The following is a 24,314-nucleotide window of genomic DNA, read 5'->3' on the forward strand; positions in this document are numbered from 1 at the left end:
AATCTAAACTAGTTTCATCACATTAAGGAAAAAAAGAGAAGGTTTAAAACTACCTTGAAATATTTATTTTGGAAAAGTCAAACCTCAACATTCTCATTTTTCTTCTCAGACATTTCAGCATCATATGTTACACATCTTAGAATTCAAGCATAAAACAGAAATATTTGCTACTACCCTCATGCCCAAGGTTCTAAGCCTTTTCCATAGGAGCAAAGAATTAGCTAAACGCCATGAGCTGTTTCAAAGTCTTCCTTGGGCCAAGTCCTTGTCAAGCTCCCTTAAAGAGATGAAGGAATTTTGCCCGATTAAAGATTGCAAAACCAAGCTTTTCTCAGAACTAAAGCAACATGCCAGCTCTCATTTTGTCATCCACAGATCCATGCCAAATAACTGTAAGTGCCATTGTCAACAGCTTAGCATGAGATCTAATGTACAGGAGCAATACTCACATTTTAGACAACACACTGGCAAAAACCACCTTTGATGAGTATTCAAACAATAGATTAAATTAACAGTTTTCACACTCTCTGAAGAGCCTGGCACACATGTATCTCAAAATTTATCCCGGAAACCAGAGAACGGTAGAAGAGAATCCCAAAAAACTTTCAGGTAGAAGGAAAAGCAGGATTAAACTGATAAAGACGTAGAAGAGAACCAGAAGGGACAACAGTGACAGAAAACTACCTATGCCAAGCATTTATCTGGAATTGAAACTCAGTCTGGCCTGCAGACTGCAAAGATTTCTTTTTAGCTGCAAAAAGAAAATTGCCCTCAAAGATTCCAATGATTAAACAAATTTAGGGTTTTTTTTCCCCACAGCAACAACATGGTTGTAACTGTGGTCGCACAGATTTGGAAGCTTTAAAATAATAAAATATTTCACTCTTAAGATTGAGAACTTATGTGAGAATTATTCAGCTTTCATATTTGAACAGAGCTGGGGTTTTTCCTGCCCTACACAAGAATAAGATAACCATCTCCTCTCTTTTCCAAAAAGGCATTGGTTTTAAAATTAAATTGCAAACAGTATTTTAAAAAAAACTTTAACTTGCAAAATTTAAGAGCTCCTCCAAGCTTTAGACAATCCACAAACTTACTCAGTACTGTAAACTCCCCAAATATAAACATTACAGGACAGAACAGCACTGTCAGTGACCTACAGGCATAATAAACTTCCTGTTAGATGTTGAATTTTAACAGTATTTGTAATGTTGACACTCAGAACTATAATAAAAGAATTAGAACTAAAAAAGTATATTCTACCCTTCCTGTTCCTTTTTAAAAAATATATACTTCTGAGTAAAATTTTAGAATATATTAAAGTGAAATAAGTAGCAGTCATCCTAATTATTAACAGCTAAGCAGTACAGTAATACAAGAATATTTTTAATTGCAAGCTATTTTCTTTCTCATGCTGTTACAGTATTTCTGACTCACTCTGTAGAGTTTAGAGGTTATCTTGGAGCAAAACTGGAAATAGAGTTTGGAAAAAAGAAAAATACTTATCTACAAGTAAACATGTATGTGAATTGTAAATTATAGCACTAAGATATAACTCACTACCTTAATAAAAGCATATAATTAGCAATAAATTAGGATTTAGAAAAGACAAGCAAGGTGATATTTTTTCCATTAAAAAAGGAAAAAAATTATCGGGCAAGTATCAATAGAACAACGGCATGCAACAGCACAGTATCATTCTGCAACAAAAATCAGGAGATGCACACTAGCAAGTTCTCGTGGAAGGTATTTAGGCAGAGTGAGATTTATGATAGCAGAGACTATTCTCCTAGCAACTCACTAAAAATACCAATGCTATTTCAAAACACATCCCCACTTCTAATGCTGCCCATTAAAAAATTCAAGATCTATACACCTTTAATACCCATTGCGGGGGGGGGGGGGGGGGGGGGGGAAGAGATTAACATTTAAGAACCTGACCTAAAATTATTTTCAATCCAGTGGAAAGTTCTGCTGGCCTTGACAGTGTGGAAGGATGTAAGGCTGCAGAACTAGACCCTGAGGGCAAAGCTGAGACTCCTGAACTGTTCTAAGACTACTCCAAGGCCAAGATGCAACATGTCCAGCTTAGAGACAGAGAACTATCATCTTCTTTAAAAACCTCACTGCTTCAATCCTTTAAATGTAGCCTAGATCATGAACCTTTCAGAATAATAAGTTTGGAAGTTGCCTACTTTGGAAAAATCTGACAAGTCTCATTTAACCTGTATATCCACAAGGCAGATAAAAGAAGTGAAGCAAAAATGTCTTGTGTACTGACAACACAGGAAGTTCTGTCTTCTCATTCTAGGAGCTCTCATTGATGAAGTACAGGGCTCAAAACACGGAAGTCACAAGCAAGGGGAGGAACAGCCTGCCAACCTGGAACTTAACCTTAGAGGACTTCAAGAGGAATGCTTTAGTCTAGCCCACTGCTCCTCTTAGGGCTGTTATTTTATGGTTAATTTTAAAGCATGAACTCCCAAAAGATTTAGAGGGAGAAACATGAAAGACTAACATTCTACAACAAGAGAGAGAACCTCACAGAGCAGATGGGATCCTAAGTGCAGCAAAAGTGCTGTTAAAACCAGGACGGTTTTATGGTTCCAAAAGATACTTTAATCAAAAAAATTAAAACACAGTTTAAAAAAAAAAAGTGGGTGGTGGGGAAGAAAACAGAGTAAGTTTTATGCACCCTTGATTGAACTATAGCTTAAATCTTACAGTTTTCAGTTTTGGTTTCAGAAGCTCTGGGCTTATAGCCTTAAGAAACAAAATTTGCATTTACCACACTTTTTCAATCATTTTAAAACCACATTTTAAAACTGGGAAAAAAGTTATTTAGCTGGTCAGACATTGTGTAACATGCAGAAATGTGTTCTTTCTACTCTAAGGACACTAGTATTTGCAGTTAAAACCAATTATGCCATTTGTGCCCAGCTGGAAGAATGTCAGACCAGCCCACTTCATTGCAATATAAGGCAGTGTTTTTGGGAGTGCAACACACAAAAATGATCACATTCACTACATAAGCTACATACAACCTTGTAGCACAGTGCTTTTATCAGACCCTAGGGCCTGGGTCTAATCACTGAAGAGGATGGATGGACTTGGGAGAAAGAGCCTTCCTGTAATTTCCCATGTAGTTATGGGTGTGTTGAAGCAGAGCCTCCCACAGCACTTCACCTTTCCAAGTGCCAGCTACCACCAGCAGCAACCACAGGAGCTGCCTGTATTTTAACCCTCTTGCTACTGGAGTCCTTTCATATGGTATGCATACCCTTATTCATATTATAGCATCACGATGGCATGGCATAAGCCAGCAGCAGCTTGCCTTGCACTGTCATTCATGAGACAGGTCCTGCTGCTGGCTCTGCAATCAGGCGCTGAGCAAGGAGGAAAACGTCCCAAGGGCAGCTGAGAACATTTCAGGTAAGGGCATCTCCATCCAACAGCCAGGCTACTGTTTTATGACTTACGTGTTGGAAAACCAACAAGAAAAGCAAACTGAATACACTCACTAACTACACACTAACTTGTTAACAGCTCACTGGAGCGCGTTACTCCTAAAAGCATAAATTAGCGTTGCTCTGTTGTTTTAAGCGATCCCAAGGAAAAAGCGAACGCTTAGCAACCTGTAACGCGACCCTGCGAGGCACGACCTGCGCCAGCCGCAGCCCGACGGGCGGCTTCGGCACGGCGCGGGCCGCTGCCAAGGGAGAGGGGGAAAAAAAGTGAGGAAAAGAAAGAAGAGCGGGAAGAGGCAAGGTCCAAGGAGGGGCGTCAGGTTTTACCGACACAGAGGCAGTCGCTCTCGCTCACACCCGGACGCTTAAGAGCGGAGGCAAAAGGCGTCTGCGCCCCGCCGACCCCCGCGGGAGGCGAGCGGCTCCTGTGAGGGACGTTTGAACGCCGCCGCTTCCCTCACACCTGAGCGGCGGCCGTTGGGGGGGGGGGAGGGGCTCCGCGCGCCGCCGCTGAGGGGGAGCCGCTCGCGCCGGCAGCGACCGTTAACGGCCGCAGCGGCGCGAGCCCGGGCGGCGCGCGCGGAGGCGGGAGCGGGCAGGAGAGAAGTGAGGTGAGGAGAGGCGCGGCGCGGCGCAGGAGGGGACCGCCCGCGCCCCCCGCCCGACGGGCCGGCCTGGGCCGCCGTGCTCCAGCGGGCGGGCGGGGGCAGCGAGGGCTGCGCGCTCACCTGGTCTCCGCCGCGCCGTCCCGCGGGGGAGGAGGAGGCGGCGGAGGCCATGTTGCGGCGCGTCCAGGCACTTCTCCCACCTCGCCGGGCCGGGCCGGGCTCGGCTCACCCCGCGGCGGGGCGGGCCTGCCCCTCGCCGCCCCCTCAGGTGGGGCCGGGCCCCGCTCCTCCCGCGGCAGGGGGTGGCCGCCGTCCCGTCCCTGTCCTGGGCCTCCTCACGCCTGGAGCCGGTGCTTTATTACGGAATCAAAACCCCGCCGTTTTCCGCCCAAAGACAAATAGGTGCTGGGGGCACCTGTGGCCGCGGCCCGGCCCCACCTGCGCTGCCGCCCCCTTTCCATCCACAGCTCACTGCTCCTCAGGATGCAGTTTTCGGGGACGGAACTCGAGTTTGCTAAACTTGAAAAATAAATAAATTAGTTAATTATTAATTAATTAAATGGCCTAGCTAGGTGCTAATATATTCCTTACCGCAGTTAAATGGTAGCAGCTGGTTTTCCCACGATGAATACTACAGTGCTGATACGTTAAACCATAATGCAAACTCAGAATGCCTGGGGCTGGGTTGGGTGTTGTGAATCAGTCCGGGTTGGTTTGGTGTTTCGTTTTTGTTTTCAATCAAGGCTGAAGACTATAAAGCCCAAAGCGCCCAAATGAGCTGTGTTGATTAAAATAGCCGTGTTTGTTGTTTGGTGGTGTTTGTGTTTTGTGAATGCCTAGTAAAATATTCTAGAATGGCCTTGCTGAAGTTTTATTGTATCACAGCTTTCAAAATTGCAAGAAGTATTATATAAGGTATTAAGGTTACTTTAGTTTGGAGTTAAATGCCTGTATCCTCTCTTCTGTACTTTTTTTCCCCCCCCTTTCAAAAGCCTCGTTCTGGTACACCAATCTGTTTTTCTCTTTGCGTTAGAACTCAATACCAGAATTAGGAGAGGTTAAAGACAATCCATTTTACCACGCCTTAACTTACCTGGAAACATTGTAGCTAATAGTTTAATTCACTGATTTTCTACTACTGCTGGCCTTGTGGGCACAATGTAGAAAGTGGATACCCAAATGTATAAGCTGACTATAGCTGTTCACGTGTCTTGAAGATAGTGCCTAACTAATTGCTTGTCACTCTCTCTGTAAAGTGCACGCATTGGTTCTTTGTGCATAGAGCCAAAATAAAAGCATTTACCTGGACTGATGATACAGCTATGTCTGATACGGATAAGTTAATTCTCAACTGCTGACTGGGATGGTTTCACTGGTATAGAGTGCAGCACATCCTTGCAAGCATGCTAGTACATCGGATTAAGTATACATCCCAGCCTGGGATAACTGTTGAGGTCTCAGGATTCTTCTTATTTAATTTCTGTCTGTCTCACAAAAAAAAAAACTGTCAGCAGTACTTCTCTTTCTTGAGAACAAGGATCAATTTTCCCTAGAATGTCTTTTTCCCTCTTATTTTGGATGTGACTCATTTCCTCAGCCCACTCAGGGAACTGTGAGGCAGGAGAGGAAATGGGAAGAAAGGATCACAATATCCACATTGGCTAAAAGAAAACATGAAGCAAGGCTGCTCACGTTTACTGATGAGAGAGGTACTATCATTGGCAGTGGCAATTTGCAGCTCTGAGGTGGGGCCACACACTTTTTTATAGTGCCTTGCATACCACTAGCCATCACTGTGTGCCACCTCCCATCACTCTCTGGAAATAAAATGGTGACGGTTAAAATGGAATTTTCAGATTGTAAAAGAAAATAGCACCTTAAGGAAAAGGTTATTTTTACTGTAAGGGAAACGCATATAATATTCCTACTTAAATAATTGATTAGGAGGAGGATTTCTGAACAAATTCAGGTGTGATGTGTACATCTAAATCTTCGGTGCGTTTCCACAGGGTTGCATACTTGGCTTGTCTCATCTGCATTCTCATCTGCAAGAGTACACCTTCATTCTTGGCAGCTGGAATGACACCCTGAGGGAAGAAAAAGAACTTCCTTTACTTCAGGAAAGGTTTCAAGTCAGACTTTGCTGAACGAGGTTTGGAATTTAAATGTGCTGTTGCAGGGCATTTGATCTGACGTAGCATAGTAGCAGGTGGTTGTTATAAGATGGAAAGGGATAAACGGGTAAGGAGTGCAGAGAAAAACTAAGTTTGTAGTAAGTAATATGAAAAACGTATTATTTGTTGAAATTAAATAACTATACCAGCAAAAAAACTTTAAGCTAGTGTAGCCGTCTCCACATGAGGAAGGTTTGCTGATGGAGTCATATTGGTATAGCTATATTGACAATACCTTAAATTTGGGCAAGACCAAAGGGAATGGGAATAGAGATTTTCTTGCTCAGCTGGAGGACTCAGTTAATGAGCTCCCTTCAATTTTACCTTACAGAAACAGTCTCACTGAAGTCACTGGGATCTGCTTGCATGAATCAGGGCTGAGAATTGAGTTGTAACTTTAAATGCACCTCTCCTGCTCTTGTATTTCCAAACAGCACCTAAAAAGCAGTTTATTGGGTTTAGTTATTTTTCTTCTTGGCCTGTAAGACATGTGAAACACCAGAAGTAAAATTAGGAAGCAGCTACCTTTTCCTAAGGCTGTATTTTACAGACATCGGGGTGAAAGTTTTGCCCAACTGAAGTTAATGGGAGTTTTGCCAGTGACTTCGGCGAAGCCTGGATATTTGCCCAGATGCTCTAGAAAAACAAAAGGCTTTTTTTCTTCTGGCTTAGTATATATGTCCTGTTCACCTTTCTCTTTTAATTATATTTATTAAAACAAACTTTCCAGGTTGGATGTTTGTAGGTACTTTATTAAAGGTTTGTATCCAACCAACAGTATGTTGCCCACTATAAAGGAACAGCTTCAGTGACACTGAAGCTTTCCCTACTGTGGAACAAGAGTTTGGCAAAGCCAGACCTGAGAGAATGTTTTAACATTTACATCGAGGGATGGCATATGTTTTAGCTCCAGGAGGCCAACCTCAATGCCAGAGATGCTTTGCATTCCTTGCTGACTCCCACAAACTCCCTGCACACCCCTCTCTCATCACTGATGATATCCCCATGGCATCCCCATCACTCTCATCCATGGTGATATCCCCATGGCAGAGGTTAATTCATGGCAAAACTTCCACTGATTTCAAATTCAGCCAAGGTTTCCCCTAGGAAGACACAAGCACATGAAGAAACAGCAAATTAAGATTTCCTTCTATATACATTTCAATTATTTGAAATGAAAACATCATCTATGATTTTTTGCATTAGTGTCATGATACCACTTTTGGGGGGGGTAAAGTGATTTAGTGCATGCTGTACACTGTACTCTGACAATAATACTTAAACATCATTTCAGCTTACATTCAAGCACTTTCAATGCATTTTGAATGCTTATATTCATGCTTTAAGGACATGGTGACAACTTAATTCTTTTCTCTTAGCAGCTTCCATCCTTTTTGCTTTGTTTTCAAACACGTTTTGGGAGCTGTGTTTCCTTTCTGGCCTTCTGTCAAAATGCTAATACAGGACATGAGCAGCAGTTATTCCCTACCTTACTTCACAGTGGGAACTGTCCTGCATAACAAGGGACATTTAACAGGTTAAATGAATCTCCTGAGCTAAGCATTAAGGAGCTATCAGCCTTTTGGTAATATCTTGCTTTCCTAAATGTTACTAAGTCCCTCCTACTGTATTTTGCATTATGTTATCCGAGCAAAATAATCATTTATTTGTAATAAATGTTAAAAGGAGTCAATGTTTGTATTTATCTGTTTTTCAGTACAGTGAACACAATCTATTTTAGATACCCTACTTAGTATTCACAAATGAGTCAACGTTTTTAATCACAACATTATCCAAATGACAGAATACACTTTATTCTTTGCAGTGATGCTACTGCTGAGGAGAGTGTACTTAATATACAAAAGACAAGACTGTACTGACTCTTGCAGCTGCCCTCTACTCAGAATTGAAGAAGTTGTTCAGAGTATTACATTGGATTCTTAGTCATGAATATAACTGTAATACTATAATCCAAGATTGTAGGTCTGATCCTATACTCCTTGCACAAATAACATTTCAGTTCAAGCAAGTGGAAATCTTAGATGCAAAAGTTTTAATATATATGGCCTTTTCCCATATGTGTAAATAAAATGGTAATCAGTATTATATTGTCAAGGTAAGACTAGATTTTTGATGCCTTTGAGGTTTTGTTTAGTTTTCCACTTGAATCCATGCTTTGCTTTAAATGGGAGCAACAATCCTTGGGATCCTTAGAATCCCTTATAACAATCCTTAGAAATTCCAAAAATCTGTATTTCTCTGGCCGTTCACGACTAAGTTGTCTGCAGGCTTACTGCTACTTTTCCTTCCGATACAAAGATAAAACTCTCCAAACACAAAAGTAAATGCAAGTATGGTTGTCTGAGTTGTATGTGTTTCTCTCAAGCAGTGTTATTTGCTACTTTGCAGTAGCAACCTAGCTACTGCATGCCTAAAGTAATAATAAGATAAGCACCAGTCAGAAAGGAGAGAAGATACGTATCCTAGGGAGTTCAAAAAATAATGATAAGCAGACAAGGGAGAGAGGGAGAAAAACACTAGGTAAGCAGAACTGTCAAACTGATAGTTGGCAAAATAATTTTACAACAGGTCTACACTTTAGTGTACTTTGCCTTACAATTAAGCTAGCTAGGGCTTTCTTTCATACAGATACAGAGAGAGACAGAGCACGGAGGGTGTGGTTATTAAGCACGTAGCACCTGTATTCATCTCAGCAAAGTTATGCGGTGCACTGTTCTTGAGTGACGGGGACAAGCTGAAAATGATGTAAGGTGCTTTAAATCCACACCGACTGTCACAGTCACTGTGTACTCTTAACAGATATTTAAGGCAAAGCAACCTCCTCTGTTCTTCCAGGAAACCACCTCACACGTAGGCGTTATCCGTGCACGCTGCTATAAGGTGCTGGTACAGAGCTGCTAGTTCACTGAACAGGGAGACCACGGCAAAATTATTTCCCTGAGCTGATTAGCCTGTGATTAAGCCCACACAGTTTGTGCACTGAGGGAGGATCGCAAGAGCAGATAAGCAGGCAGGGAAAGTTACACTGGGTAACAGCAATCGGGTTGGTGTTAAAGCCCTTCAGACCCTAGTCTTTTCCAAGGCATGCAGAGCAAAGGCAAAAACCTACACTTCTTGCCTCAGGGGAAAAAAAGGCATGGGGTGCTGGCCTGCGGCTCTGCCTGCCAGAGGAGAAGCTGGAAGGGAGCTGCAGGGCCACCGGGAGGCTGCTGTGCTGCGCCACATGGCGCCAAAATCACTAGGCCCGGTCAGAAATGCAGCTAGAGACCACCCGGGGCCCTGCTCCCAAAGGGCAGCACTGGAGGGGGCAGCCGGGAGACCTCTGCCTGGCACGAACCACGGCCCCCAACCTCTGTGCAAAAGATTTTAGAAAATAGTGATAAAGGGTGGTATTGCAGCACCTTCTTGCTACAGTTTTGTGCTGGTTTCAGGGCATTGCCCCTCACCCGCTTCCCCCTTCCTGCCCTCCTGGGGTGCCGGGTGCCTGGCGAGCGCTATTTGCTCAATGCACTCCTCGGGTGCACCTTCCAGGGCAGGTCGCACCTTACGTGTCCCTGGTTTGTGGACCTGTTGCCTTGCATATAAAACAAAAGGATAGTGTGCTCCTACGTAAAAGATAGTTATTCTCTGTTTAGCATACACATGGAATACAACCTGTGTAGAGAGAGATGTTCTCCAAGGGTTTGGAAACCCAGTGGGCACTCCGTGAACATTTAATGAGAGAGTGAACCCGACCGAGAAATATTTGCGACTTTGTTTTTAAACTGAAGCTGGTTAAAAACGAGGAAAAAAATAAATTATTGCTCTTAAAAAAATCCAGATCTAAAGCTGTTTGAACAGCTAGATGACTTTTCCATTGGGGATATGTCTTTATTTTCATCTAAGAACTCTGAAATGTAAAATATCTCATCAAGTTCTAAGCATAGGGTGTTTTCTCTGCACCGTATAAAGTTTATTTAAAGTCATGCTATCAGTGTATTCAATACTTTTAGACACAATATATATGCGGTATGTAATCTGCATGTCATTTAATTTATAGCAATTGATCGTGCTGAATACTAATCATATTGCTAAAAATTAACGAAGTTAACTAAGGTTACCTACTTCCCAGACACGTTTTCTTTCTATCTGATGGGAAAGGCGGACTTTGACCACGTTTCCAACGTTTCCGGACAACTATTGGTCCAGCCGAGTCGGTAACAAGCGCTCTGACTGCGCTGCTGGATGTGTGCAGAGACCCCCCCCGGCTCCCAGCTGAGGGGCCCGCACGGCCGGCCCCTGCTGCCCATGCACAGGCCGGCCCCAGGGATATGTCAGAAACACGCTCTGCATGAGCCGTGCGGTCGGTCTCAGACTCAGAAAAAAGTATATATTTTTATATATATGTATGGCGCAACGGCCTGCCCGCGCCGCGTGGGGAACTGCGGCTGGTTTTGGGGGCCAATCTCGGAGAAACGGCGCTTTGCGGCGCTTTGCCCTCGCAGGACGGCGCGCCGAGGAGAAACCAGCCGCCCGCGCCGCAGCCGCGGCCTCCCGTCGGCCGCCAACCAAACGGACAGCCAGCGAGGCCTCCACTTGCCACGCCCGACCGCGCCGGCAGCGGCAGGCCGCCTTTCAGCGCGGCTTTGGCGCCGCGCGAGCGGCGCGCGCTGATTGGCCGCTTTGAATCCTCGCGGCGCGGCGCCATTGGCGGGGCGCGGCGGCGGCCGGGCGCGCTCGGTTCGAATGCGCCCCGCCCGGCCCTGCGCCAGCCGGGACCTCCTTGTGGCGGCGGCCGAGGCGAGCGGGCTCGGGCGGACCGGCGGCGGCTCGGGTGAGCGGCGGCCCCGCTCTGCGCTCCGGCGCCGCAGCGGGAGCTTTGGCCGCGGAGCGGGGAGGGGAAGGGGCGCGCGGGAACCCCGGCGCGGGTGGGCCGTTAGCGCGCGCGTGCGGCCGTTAGCGCAACGGTCGGGTGGAGGGGCGCCCCCTCCCCCCCGCGCGGGGCCGGGGGCTGGCGGGCCCGGAGGGGGTCGGCGCTTTCCTCGCTCCTGCCGCCCTCGGCCCTCGCCCTGCGGGTCGGGGGAGCCCGCTGGCCACACGGGGGAACGTGCCTGGCAACGCCTCGGCCCCCGCCGTCGCTTCCCGCTCGGGAGAGACCTCCTGGCGGACGGAGGAGAGGGAGGGAGGCTCGTCAAGGCAGCGCTCGGGATGCCTCCCTTGGTGGAGGGCTGTTCCGGGGTGCTCCGACCCGTCGCAGCACCTCCCTGAGGGGAGATTTGGCCCGGAAAGAAACCCAGGTCCTGACCTCGCTCGTGGAGGTAGCCCCTCACGAGCCCGTTCTCAGCTCCCTTCCCTGCGGATTTGGCAGTTTCCTTAATGATGAAACCTTGCCTCAAAATCCGCGTGCAACTATCAGCACAGCTGGTACCTCATAGTGCTTCTGACCCTAATATTACAGCACAGTGGTGTTAAATGGAGAAGGTTAAGAGCAGTATGGGAAGTGAGGTGCCAGGCCCAGCTAATCTGACTTAGGTTTGTGCTTCTGAAGGCTTACTGTGCTGTGTACACATCAAATGACATGGGGCTGGTGTTCTCTTAAATAGCTGATGCCAAATTTTGTGACTTGGATAGTAAAGCTCTTACCAATGAGCCTGAAGAACTAATGAGTAAGGTGTATTTTTTCAGTTGCTTGGAGGAGCTTTCTTCACAAAAAGCATCTTTCTCCTTTGAGTTGGTGCTGGCTCATGATTTCAGATGTAGTTTTGCTAGTTGGAACCCTGAATAAACATCTCTTTGTTTTTTGTAGAGAAGAATGGTAAGTATTCTGAGGCAAATCCTAATTCAAGTTAAGATGCAAAAGTAGCTTCCAAAGACAGTGATGTAATTTCAGTAACTCTTCTGTGTTCAGAAAAGCAACTGTTTAGCCTTATGTTTTTTATTATGATTTCAGGGATAATCATACCAAACAACAATGGATGATTACACAAAAATAGAGAAGATTGGGGAGGGTAAGTAAGGAGAACCATAAGCCTTACAATGTTCTGCGGTCTGATTTATCAAATGTCACGGAAGCCTCGTGTTCCAGCTATTAGTGGAACTAACGGGGATTCAACTAACTGGCAAAATGGGCCTGTGGTTTACTGAAGTAATTATCTCTGCGTGTAAAGACTTTCAGACTGCCCTTGTTTAGAGGTTCCTATGGTCTATTTGAAACAGCAAATCAGTGTTCAGAGGTACCTGCCTTTGTATTGATGGCCACTGATGTAGTTTCTCCCCAAGGCCCCCATGTGAAAAACATGTAGTTTCTCCCCCATGTGAGAAACATGTTCTGAGACCTGAAATAGGCTTTTGAATTTAGGAAGCTCCTCTGTTCCTTTGCATCTGAAACTGTTTACAATTTGCTCCTGAAATCATACTGTGTGGCAAGCTTATTTAATTTGAAGATGCTGGTAGGGAGTAGTGGTTTGTGAATTGTTCTGTTTGGATTATATTGCTAGTGTCTTTTATAATGGTTTAACCTTATGTAGACAGGATAATTTGCAGTAGATCACTCTGAGTAGGTTCTTAAGCTTATCTTATTGTTAACTTAGTTGAGCCTACAAGAGTGCTTCATAACTAAAGCCTTGTGCGTGGATGTTTGTTCCCAAAATAAGTTCTGATTTCTTTGAGCTCAATCTAAAGAACTTGTGCTTCAAGAAGGATGAAAAGAGAATAATTTGTTGAGGGTTCTGATTCTGTGAATACTGCTGGTTACAATGTGGATTTCCCCTCCACCTGCCTGAAATTATTACTGGTTCCAGTTTTAGCTTCTGCTGAGACCCACAGCATTCTCTCCTGCATTGTTGGCTGTGCTAGAGATATTGCTATAGGTCTGGCCAATGGATGGATGAATCTGATTGCAGAGGGAATGTTACTTTTTTGCAGCTCAACCTTTAATTCTTAATATGATGCTTCAACTGCAAAATCACAGCATGCTTTCTTCCCTTGGGCCTGAAGAGGTACAGCAGGCCTTAGAATTTAAACTGAAATTCAAATAGTATTTGTCTTTACAACTATGTCTTCCAAATATTCAAATTTCAGACTTATGCTACTAAGCACCTTGTTCTAACAAATGATACTGTTTATGGGTGGCATGCTTAAAAAAACCTTATTGCATGGTTATGCCATTTTACTAATTTGTTGTTGTTCTTCTGTTCAGGTACCTATGGTGTTGTCTATAAAGGTAGGCACAAAGCCACAGGCCAAGTGGTTGCCATGAAGAAAATACGTCTAGAAAGCGAGGAGGAAGGTGTTCCCAGTACTGCTATCAGAGAGATTTCTTTATTGAAAGAGCTGCATCATCCCAATATAGTCTGGTACGCAAATACTAGTATATAGCTAAACCCTTTGAAGGATACTAGCTCTCTTTAGATATGAAAATTTTTTTTCACCGTTCTAGTGAGGTAGGAGTTTCTCTGCTAACCACAGTATCTGCTTTTCAACAAATACACTGTAGTCCTAAATCCTGTATTTGTCAGGTTTTTAAATTATGCCTTCTTCCTGCTGTCTCTTCCTATTCTGGGAATGTAACTTTTTTTGACATTCTTGTGTGTGTTTTTTTTTTTTTGTGCAAGTTGTGTGGTTATCATCAGAATGGAGACTGTATTCTTTATGGAAAATGGTTAAACCTGTGTGTGTATGTCTTGTTTTTTGGTCAGCTTCTGAATTTCATTTGCTGTCTCGGAATAGATTATCTGACCTTAGTATTATATGAATCTCTGTCATCAATCACTTTCTTAATGTAGCATTCAAATCTCTGCTATAGAATAGTATAACACCTTCCTAGCTGGCACATATTAGGAAACTACGACTGAAACTTCCATCAGTGAGTACTTCACATGTAGGACTAGTCGCTTCATCTTTAGAGCAGAATATCTTAGATCTCACGTGGTTTAAATTAGCCAAGTTCCAAATAAGTAGTGCCTCGATTTATTTATGCTTGGGGTTTAGGTCCCCTTAATCTATTAATGAAGGAAGGGATAATTAAAAACATGTACAAATCCTGTTCTGCCTGGTAGGTAAAGGACTCCCCATTAGAATGGGAACCTTTCTAGTTATCCAGGCACTGTTTTAATCCAGCTTCAAATGAAAGCTAGACACCAACACCCACTGTCTTGTTAAAATGAGACTATATATATATTTTTCCCCTCCAATTTCTTGCAGCTGATACTGGGTAGGAGGGAATGCAGGTCTAAGAGGAGGAATAGAAGGTGTTTATCTTGATCTGATACTAATTCAGATGTAGTTGACTTTCCAAACTCTAGTGCAGCTAACTAAGTCTGCTCATCTTTGAAGACTGAAAGCTTTAAGGTTTTCTTCTTAGAAATGTGGATGTGTCAACCTGTGTCCCTGTTGTGAGGGGAAATGTAACAGTGAGTCTGTCCATTTTTGCCATGGAGTTGACTGTGTACTCAATTTTCAGTCTTCAGGATGTTCTTATGCAGGACTCAAGACTATACCTTATCTTTGAATTCCTTTCCATGGATCTCAAGAAATACTTGGATACTATTCCATCTGGCCAATATTTGGATTGTGCACGTGTTAAGGTAATGAGGACAATTTCTTAATGTATTAAAGAAACTAAGGAAGCTCTGCAAACCTATAATCGGCTCCAAACAATATTTATCTTCAGCATAATTAATTCCTTGAAAGAGGAAAGGTTAGAGAAGAAGCTGTACATCATCAGAAGAGTCTTTTAGTTTTGTTTTCAAACACCTCAATTCTTTTAGCTGCTAACATTAAACTGCCTTAAATTAGGCTTAAGTAAATAGCCCAAATAACTTATTTCATATGGCTTTTTATATGATTGATACTAACTCAGTATCTGTAAAACTTTGGATCTCAGTTGCATACTTCTATGGGGAGAGCTAATGCAAGAAAACAGCTTTATGTTGCAGAATACTGATTTGCAGTAAAGGTCATTCCTGTCTCTCTTTTCTCTCCATCCTTTCTACAGAGTTACTTGTATCAAATATTGCAAGGTATTGTCTTCTGTCATTCAAGAAGAGTTCTGCATCGTGACTTAAAACCTCAGAATCTCTTAATAGATGACAAGGGAGTGATTAAACTAGCAGACTTTGGATTGGCTCGAGCCTTTGGAATTCCAGTGCGGGTATACACACATGAAGTGAGTTGAAACATCATCTCAGTGGTTAGGCCAAAGCTTACTAGCTTCCTAGTAATAACAGGAAGCTAGTATTACCTGTTAATACACTCTGACATGTATTAGCATGAAATAGCTTTAAAAAAAACTCATGGAATTTAAAGTCATCATAAAGTAACGGACAGTTACACTTCTCTGACTTGTTTTATTTGATGGCTTTCCGTGTCTGCTACAGTCAGTTTTCCCTTTTCCTCACAGGGAGTGAGGGGTATTCAAATCTCCCTGACCGTGCTTTGCTCTAAGGTGCTAAGGCATCTTATGAATCCTACTGCTTCCTTAGCAAGGAGTCAGACCGGTCAGAACTTGTTCGCTGTCTTATAAGGACATTGTCACTTCATACAGTACTCATTTGTTTGTTCAGATTTAGTAGCTAGGTGTTAAAGGTGTACTTCCTGCTCTTTGGCAACTAGGGTAGGCAGCTGCTTTGTTAGCACTAGAAACTACAGTAGTGGGATTTGTTGCACTTGTTTTCAAATAGCTTGAAACAAGTGTTTCCACTAAGACTTTTAGTACTGGCTAATATGTTAACCAAAAGACCTGTGTGAATGTTCCTTAATACTGAATGAGCAACTGTGTAGGCTCAAGTCCTCTAGTTGACTGCAAATAAGCTTATAAGAATTTCCTTGTTGAATAGGTAGTGACACTGTGGTACAGGTCTCCAGAAGTTTTGCTAGGATCTGCTCGTTACTCAACTCCTGTAGATATATGGAGCATAGGTACCATATTTGCTGAGCTGGCCACTAAAAAGCCTCTCTTCCATGGGGACTCAGAGATTGATCAGCTCTTCAGAATCTTCAGGTATGTCAGGCAGAACCTGTCCTTGCTGCTTGTGCAGCACTGCATGGCTGTGCTGTGCGCTTACCAAAGTTGTAATGGCATAGAGCTTCAGACTAAACTGACTGATATTTTGCTGATTCTTGCCTAGAGCTTTAGGGACCCCCAACAATGAGGTATGGCCTGAAGTGGAATCTCTACAGGACTACAAAAACACATTCCCAAAATGGAAACCTGGCAGCCTGGGAACACATGTCAAGAACTTGGATGAAGATGGACTAGACCTGCTGTCTGTAAGTAGTCTTTCTTAAACTGCTTGCTAGGAAACTAAACAGGTAGTTTCAAGTACTCCATCTAAAGCAGTTCTACTCAGGTTTGCCTGGAATTAAGAAGTGAAGATGTTCAACCTCTATCAGCAGTTGCATGGGCAGTTGTTCCGCTAGCAAAACTGATGCGTAATGGATGAAATTCATGCATTGTTTCTTGCAAAGCTTTTCCTAAGCAAACTTGGGATCTAGGCTACTTGACTGCTGTTCTTAATAAGCAATTATGCCTCAGAGCTTGCTTTTTATTAATGAGTCAGGTGCAGCTTGAAAGTAAGGATGAGGTTTTACAAGCAGCAGATCTAAGTGAAGGCTTCTGCCCAAAAACTGTAGCTGTCACCTCCCTGGTGCCAACAGTAGTAGTGATGTGGCTGTATGACTGCTGATCCAGTTAGAAATGTTATTTCTTTTGTGGCAGCATGTGGATTAATCTTTGTGGAGTCACCTTGGTTAATCTTTCATGATGGTCTTAGCAGACCTAAAAAGATGGAAACCAGCTGGTTTTACTGATTAGATGTAAAACTAGGAGCTTAGTTTAGGTTGGTCTGTTGTAACTGTCTCAACTGCCTTTTATTTTTGTCTTAATCTGCTGAGACTTAACTAGTGTATTTTTGTGGCCAGGGTGAGTTTACTTTAGTCTTGTGGCCAAGCAGTTAAACTACCATACCATGCTTTGACAGGTTCTTCAGTGGATCTTTTCACTTAATGTTATGCCTATTCATGTGCTGACTTCACTCACTTAGGTGCATCTAAGCACACCTATGAGGATGTGCCTTGGTGATTCATCAGTTGGCTCTCCTAAAGCTGCACAAGTCTGTGCTGTATAAATACACAGAACACCTTCCGTGTATATTAATAAAATGAAGCTTCAGAACCATCTTGCTACCAGGGAAACATTGTACTGCAGTTACCCTTGTAGCTGGCTCATCTTCTTAAGCAGTCGAAGAAGAAAAAGCAGTTTATTACTCCTATTGGTATGGCCATAGCAAAATGTTCTGAAGGAACTGGTGTTACCCAATGATCTCAAATGGCCGAAATTTCCCATTTCGTTTCTTTGTGGGATCATAGCCACCTTTCACACTAACAAACTCAGCAATATTTGTTGAACGTACAGCTCTTTCTGAAGCTTGTAGCTGTACTGTTTTACAGAAATAACTGAAGTTGGAAATAGTTCCTTTGTGTGCACTGATAGCATCACTGCTAAATCCTAGTTTGAAGTAGGATTGCTACTGATTGTACTTACGAAGTGAAATCAATTGAACAGGCAAGTGAATGCTATTGATATTGCCATGTATCTGACCTGCTAAGTGATCTGAGCTTAGTTTGTGGCTTCATCATATAAAACCCATATTTTGGGTCTGCTGCTCACACACAGGCAAAAAAAATTACTTTTCAAATGGTATTAATGCAATGCATAATACTGATCTTGAAGCATATTAAATGTCTCTAAAATCTTCTATATTTTCCCCATAAACTAATACATATTGAAATCTGAGCCTCTTATTACTGTCTGATAACAGTGGCATGGCTAGATTCTTAGGCGTCTGGAATCCATTTAAGTTTCCTATAGTATTTAAGTCTGAGGCAGTAGTGTAACTTTAAAGGCAGCGAATATGAATAACCCATTCTATAGCACAAGCTCAAATGTGACAATGAAAATGTTAATTACTACTTTTGTAGACTAAGTTACAGATGGTATGGAAGTAATAACTAAAATAGTTTCCTTTTTTAAAAAAAGGAGTAACTCTTTCCACTCAGAACTTTAATTTTGCTTTTGCTTTTTCTTTGACTTGAAACATCTAAATACTAACTGCTTGAGTGAGGTTATAAGCCTTAAGACCTTCATAAGCTATATGACTTTTGATGACTGCAGTTAAGTGCTTTGAAATGCTGTCAACAAAAGACTTTAATCTATCAGACACTACAAGTGCCAGGATGATCTGTTCCAGGCTCTTCAAAGAAGAAGTGGTCACTAATCTAACTAAGGCTACAGCGCTTCAGCTGAATTTCAGCATCCCTTTTCAGGGAAATTTGCTCCTGTTTTTGTCTGACCTTTAGTATCCATGTCAGTTACAGGATACTGTTCTTCTGGGGTGTAGCTAATGGGAGCATGTCACTTAAGATAAAACTAGACATACAAGGGCTAAATCTAGAAGCAGTGTTGCATCTGGCAAGACTCTACAGTATATACGTGTAAATTCAATGGGTTAAAATTTGAAGCCTCCTTGTAAGAGGAAGTCTAAGGGTAGTTAAACGTCAAGACTGAATGCTGAGTAGAATAATAACAAAATTAAGACTTTTCTAGAAGACTACCTCTTGCGGAGATGGGGGAGAAATGGCTGGTAGAATTCTGAAAACTTGAATTTGGAAGGTACTTTGTTCTAGTAAGGGGAAATTGTGTTGTGGGAGGGAACTTTGCTAACTGTAGGTCTGATGGTAGGAAACTGAAATGCTGAATAGCCTATTTAAGCTTTTGTGGGGGGGCTTCTCAGAGCCATGTAACCTGTAAGGCTTATGTCCCGATTTCATTAGCTATGTCTTATGTGCCAGTGCATAGCTGTATAATGGCATGCTGGCTCTAGGGTAACTTCAGACCTTTCCTCTTTATGGCTTCTGGTTGTATTATATGAATGTCTACAATTGCAGATAATGCTTTAAACAGATAGCAACATAATTAATCTCTTACCAGTTCTAGTCTTGGGATTATTTCAGTGGCTATGGCATTTCTTTTTTTTCTCCTGTCAACTTTATTTTTGAGGTCTTAAATTGAGCAAAGTAACTTATTGCAAAGAAACTCAAGTTTTAGAAATCTGTTTCTTCAGTTCTGTTATACACACCTGTATGCTTTCCTAACTAGATCTGGTTCTGTAGCTGAATGATCACTCTATTTTAACTGTGAACAGCTGCACCAAGCTGAATAGAATCAATTTCACATCAGTTTTGTTAAACTGAAGAAACGAGTGCTGGACTGCTTGTCCATGCAAGTATTTTGGGCTTTAACAGTCTGAAGTGGATAAATTTCCCCTAGCTGAGAAGTTGAAACTAGTAATAAATAGTCACTTGTTACCTGGACCGGAAGCTAGTCCAGTGCATTTGGTGCCGAACTACATGTATGGGCTTGGCTTTTGAATAGGATGATAAATATGTTTCTTTACCTTGAGATATGCATTATTACCATTCTGAGTTGTTGGTGGAAATGATCTTACTCCATGAGAGACCATAGAATGTAAGGGGGAACTTGTTTTTCTAGTTGTTATTACTAGGGTTATATATCCACCCACTTAACACATGACTCAAGTTCCTGTTTCATGAGGGACTAATGTCTTTTTTTTTCCCCCCCTTACAGAAAATGTTAATTTATGATCCTGCAAAAAGAATTTCTGGCAAAATGGCTTTGAACCACCCATATTTTGATGACTTGGACAAATCTACTCTTCCAGCTAATCTGATCAAGAAATTCTAGACCCTTGGACTAAATCGACTTGAGTGAAATAATTGTGATTATTTTTACTGTTAAGTCTGTCTAACTTGTATGTCTGTCTTTCTCCTCTAAAACTGTGGCTGTATTTAGTGTGTTCTGGTTTAAGTGTTATCTAAATGTAAATATTAACCTATTAGTGCTCAACACAAATACAATGCAAGTATTACTGCCATTAATGCAGTACACTTTCTATAAATAAAGCTTTAAATCCAGAAGAGGACTGAAAACTTCTTCCTAAACTATACACTCTTTTTAAAAAAAAAAAAAAAAAAAGAATCCAAGTGTGGTCTGGGGGATTTTTTGTACTGTGCTAGTAAGGTACCACTTTTTTTTTTAAAAAGCTACTCTGAACTACTAAATCCATATTCTTCATATGGTATGTAGTTTCTCTGGAGTTTGATCTATTTAAGTATAATGTCAGTCTTGAAACTTTATTTCAGCATGGTTATGATCAAGCTGAATGACATGTAGCTTGAAATATATTGTTCTGCTTAATTGCAGATTAAGCCAAGTAGATTGGCCAAACTTGTTTTAGGATTTGCTTTTTAAAAGTGTTGGCAAATCAGCATTTGGAAAAATCTTTGCTCTGTATTCTTTACCGTTATTTTGAAGGCTGAAGGACTTACCTAGATATCACATGCTTACTTGTGAATCAGCATAGTTTCAACTCCCAAAACAGTTAATGTATGCAAACTTAAATTTTACGTGTGGACTGTCTCTATAGCAATGTGTAATTGCTTAACAGGACTCCTTTCAACTGCTAATAGTGATATGCCTTTCTGATTCCTGTTAAAGACAGAGCCTTTGGGATTATTCCTGAATTTGGAAACTAATCTGTCTTCATTATAGGAGTAGTCAAATATGTTGACTTAACAAGGCTGGTCTAGGAATTGTCATAGACTGAAATGCTACCATGTCTAAGGATTCTCCCCTGACTAAAGAAGAACTTAAAGCTCTCCAGCATCTAATTTTGCAGGTGAGAGTATTGTGAAAAGTTCAAATGAAACTCATGCAGGTATATGCTAATAACTGTTGACTGTATTTGAGTAGGTTTCAAATTTCTACCTCTATTTGAGACTTTTAGCTATAGCAATAGAGGCAGGCTGCTAGAGAAGCAGCAGAACGAACTCCTGATGACTTATTAGCCTGAAAACTACGATTTATATTAAAATCAAACACAGATTGTAGATAAACTACAGTTAAATCAGCCAATGTTAAAAGTTGCAGTTTGCTGTAAACTCTAGTTGTAGGACGATACATCTGTTTTTATTAACACTTAAGTCTTACTGGGTCTAAGCACCATGGAACTTCTGTAGTTGCTGGTTTGGGGCCAAAACTTGCAACGAAGTATGGGATAAAAATGAAGGCCTCAGGCTTCTAAATCAAGCCTGTGAAAGGAATAATAATGGCTTGTAAGCAATGAGGTTTGTAAGACTCTTGTCCTATAGATACTGCTGAGTGGAGATTTTGAAACAAAAGCATCAGGTGATGACATACTGTACCTTACCTGCTTATTATAGGGTCTACTCACTAGTTAGCTGGAAATATACTATTAGACTTTTGTCCTTTAAACAAAGAGCACTTTTAGATATTGTGTTATACCAGTTGGGTGTTAGCATTATACTCTGCAGAGTAGTTCTTACAATCTCCTTTCTAGAACTATCTGAATACTGTTATGTTATAGGATCATTTAGCAGTAGAGAGCCAAGAAGAAAAATATTTATTGAAATTGCCTATACAGAAAGTACCTGTTAACTGCAAGCAGAGGAGAGAGACTGCTAAGGCTGACTCATTCCTATAGGATACGGGGTCAAGAAACTGACTTACCTATTCTTGAGTGTAAGTTAACATGACCTTACAGGTGAAGGGACAGTAGTGCTGGTGCTAACTGGTAGCATCAATGTAGAAAATGACTATCTGCAAAGGTAAACTCTTGCCAGTGACTGTTCTGAAAATGTGAAGTTAGACATATAGCAAACTACTTAAGTGTTTGGAACCTTAGCATTTAGTTTCACTCTTTGTAGCGAACAGACTTAAATACAAGTTCTTTATAGACGGGAAAAACTTCAGCTGGTCCAGTTTGGATTTTGTAGCTTGTAATATTAACAAAACCTTTTTTTTGCTGTTGTGTAGACATAAATGCTTATCTCCTTAAGGTTCATAGGCCAAAGCATTCAGCATTATCACATATCTTAAGAGATTTCAGTAGTAAAATTGCTGAAGTAGCTTACTGCAAGCCTGACTCTTTGTACATCCAAGTGCTATGTTATGATGATGATGTACGATAGCTACAGTTGTAGCTCTGAATGAACCATTTTCTTCCCCTTAGGAAAGAGGAGAGCTAAATGAACATAATAACATTTATCCATGTCTGAGGTCAGATAGGGTGGTGAATATCATACCTAAAGATATGGCTGTCATTTTTGAATAGTTCTGAAATAAAATGCAAAGTTATCAGTAATGCAAGTCCTTTTTCTAAAGGAGAAAATACATTACTTCATTACACACTTCATAACTGTCCTGCTGTGTAGATCTAGTATGTGGAAGACTTGTGATGCTGAGCTTTTGGCCATCTGAGGCCTCCTTTTACACTAGTGAGAACTGGTGCCTGGCATTCTTGGGATTTAGCTCACTGTGGATAATCTACAGCCCTGTTTGTTTATTACTGTTGTGACTGTGTATTGAGATAATTGCACTGCTGTAGTACAGCACTTTTGTCCATCAGTTGAGGCCATCACAGTGCTTTGTGTAGTTTTACTGGTACATGATTTTTAACAGGCTATTTTGACAAGTGATTCGTATTAAGCTAGCAGTTGGACGTGGGCCCAGCAGGCAATAGCCAGCATGAGATTTTTTTCCTAACTGCAGATAGAATGATTACCTGAAAATAGAAAACACTGTGCACTTTCAGAAGTGATGAGAGGTCAATATATTCCCCCCCCGCCCCACACACACAGAATGTACAAGATGCATAGGAGGCATGGTATAAGTTCTGTGCTGCCTGTCTTTGAAACCACTGATTTGTCAGGACTCAGGGCTAAGTTACTAAGTAAGTGACTTAAGTTACTAAGTGCTAAGTTACTGTTATATTACTAATAATGTAATTATGTTGAGTTTAAAGTTGCCTTAAAAGACTTATGTAATGACAGTGAACATCATTAAAATGTTTGCAAATTTTCAGTAATTTTCTTTTGAAAGTTGTAAGTGGAGAATATTACTTTATATAAAAAGCAGCCTGCTCTTGGTTAAAATAATTACATGTGTTGCATCAATACTACCTCTGGTACTATGGCTGCTGGTCAGTAACATGTTTGCTCCCAGAGTCACTGGCAAACCCCAGCAGGGAATAAACTAAAGTTACTCTTCTGCCTCTATCAATTCTTAACCTCTTTCTGTTTCTACAGAATGTGGAATGATGGGAAAGTTCATAGGCTTACTGGGAAGGAGGAAAAAGGACTGAGCCTGCTTACCCTCTATTCCTTTAAAAAGGTAGCACACCTCAGTCTCCTGTATATAGGAAGGATTTTGACATTGGACCAACTGGTTTTAAAAAGTTTCCTAATGCCAGAAAGCTCAGTTCTTCTCAAAAATACCCAACCAGCAATTGGATACTTGTGTACTAAACTCAGCTTCCTTTAATTTTCTCAGCAGACATAATTCATTTTAGTGAGAATAGTGTATTGCTGTCTGCTGCTTATTTAAAATAAGTAACTTTTAAAGCAGATTTTCTACAGAATAGAGGGAAGAAAAAACTTTAGCATTCACCTTGTTCCCTTATGCAAGGGTTCAGAAAGTAGTGTTAACTGAAACCTGTATCTTTCCATGTGCTCATGCAAGTATCATGCTCAGAAGGGGCATTTCTTGGGTCAGTTCTTCTAGCAATACCCTTAGGTTGTGGTGTTCCATGAAACCATTTTTTTCCTTCTCTGTACAGGTACAGCAAAGTTACTTGATAAGTATGCTCTGCCATAGACTTAACCTGTTTCAAATCTTGTTTCATTTATAATCTGTTCTTTCCAATGACTTATCTTGTGAATGTTTTCCTATAACTCCTTTAGTGCCTTGTTGCACCTGGAGATGAATCAGTGCCAGCAAGGTATCTGCTCCTGAAGTTGCTGCTACCAAACATGCAGAACTTCTCTTCATGTATTTTCCTCTTTTATCAAAGTTCTTTATCATTTGACAGTCTCCAGCAACTTGATCATAAATCTGATATTCCTCTTTCTGCCTCACTTTCTTGTCCTAAATATTTTCCCCTATCAAATCAGCCACTTCTAGAGTCATG

At 41.7% G+C, this 24,314-nt stretch overlaps 2 protein-coding genes across 7 annotated transcripts in view; one reads left to right on the forward strand and one right to left on the reverse strand.

The window, feature by feature from the left end:
- Positions 1 to 4,325, reverse strand: part of ANK3 (ankyrin 3) — a 373,731-nt gene extending 369,406 nt beyond the window's left edge. Inside the window, exon 1 of the mRNA XM_068950763.1 lies at positions 4,196 to 4,325. Coding sequence (XP_068806864.1) covers positions 4,196 to 4,246 — 51 coding nt within the window. The 5' untranslated portion in view covers positions 4,247 to 4,325. The remainder of the gene's footprint in view (positions 1 to 4,195) is intronic.
- On the forward strand, positions 3,140 to 23,209 carry CDK1 (cyclin dependent kinase 1). Of its 6 annotated transcripts, none has more exons than XM_068950786.1 (9): positions 3,140 to 3,432; positions 6,085 to 6,227; positions 12,200 to 12,257; positions 13,448 to 13,604; positions 14,711 to 14,834; positions 15,245 to 15,415; positions 16,086 to 16,249; positions 16,377 to 16,518; positions 19,895 to 23,209. In XM_068950786.1, the coding sequence occupies exons 3-9, from the start codon at positions 12,221 to 12,223 to the stop codon at positions 20,009 to 20,011; spliced, it is 912 nt and encodes a 303-aa protein (XP_068806887.1). In that variant the 5' UTR covers positions 3,140 to 3,432; positions 6,085 to 6,227; positions 12,200 to 12,220; the 3' UTR covers positions 20,012 to 23,209. The 6 variants fall into 6 exon arrangements, with proteins under 6 accessions (XP_068806887.1, XP_068806886.1, XP_068806882.1 ...); XM_068950785.1 differs by lacking the exon at positions 3,140 to 3,432 and adding an exon at positions 3,971 to 4,078; XM_068950784.1 differs by lacking the exons at positions 3,140 to 3,432; positions 6,085 to 6,227 and adding exons at positions 11,077 to 11,177; positions 11,935 to 12,064.
- The last annotated feature ends 1,105 nt before the right edge of the window (positions 23,210 to 24,314 follow it).

This window comes from Struthio camelus, chromosome 7 (assembly GCF_040807025.1).
Source record: "Struthio camelus isolate bStrCam1 chromosome 7, bStrCam1.hap1, whole genome shotgun sequence".
Classification (NCBI taxonomy): domain Eukaryota; kingdom Metazoa; phylum Chordata; class Aves; order Struthioniformes; family Struthionidae; genus Struthio; species Struthio camelus.

Excerpts from the sequence above, each read along its gene's own strand:
- CDK1 (XM_068950786.1), top strand. The coding sequence starts at position 12,221 with ATGGATGATTACACAAAAATAGAGAAGATTGGGGAGG. Across the intron at positions 14,835-15,244 it reads TGGATTGTGCACGTGTTAAG|AGTTACTTGTATCAAATATT; the intron begins GTAATGAGGACA and ends TCCTTTCTACAG. Across the intron at positions 16,250-16,376 it reads CAGCTCTTCAGAATCTTCAG|AGCTTTAGGGACCCCCAACA; the intron begins GTATGTCAGGCA and ends ATTCTTGCCTAG.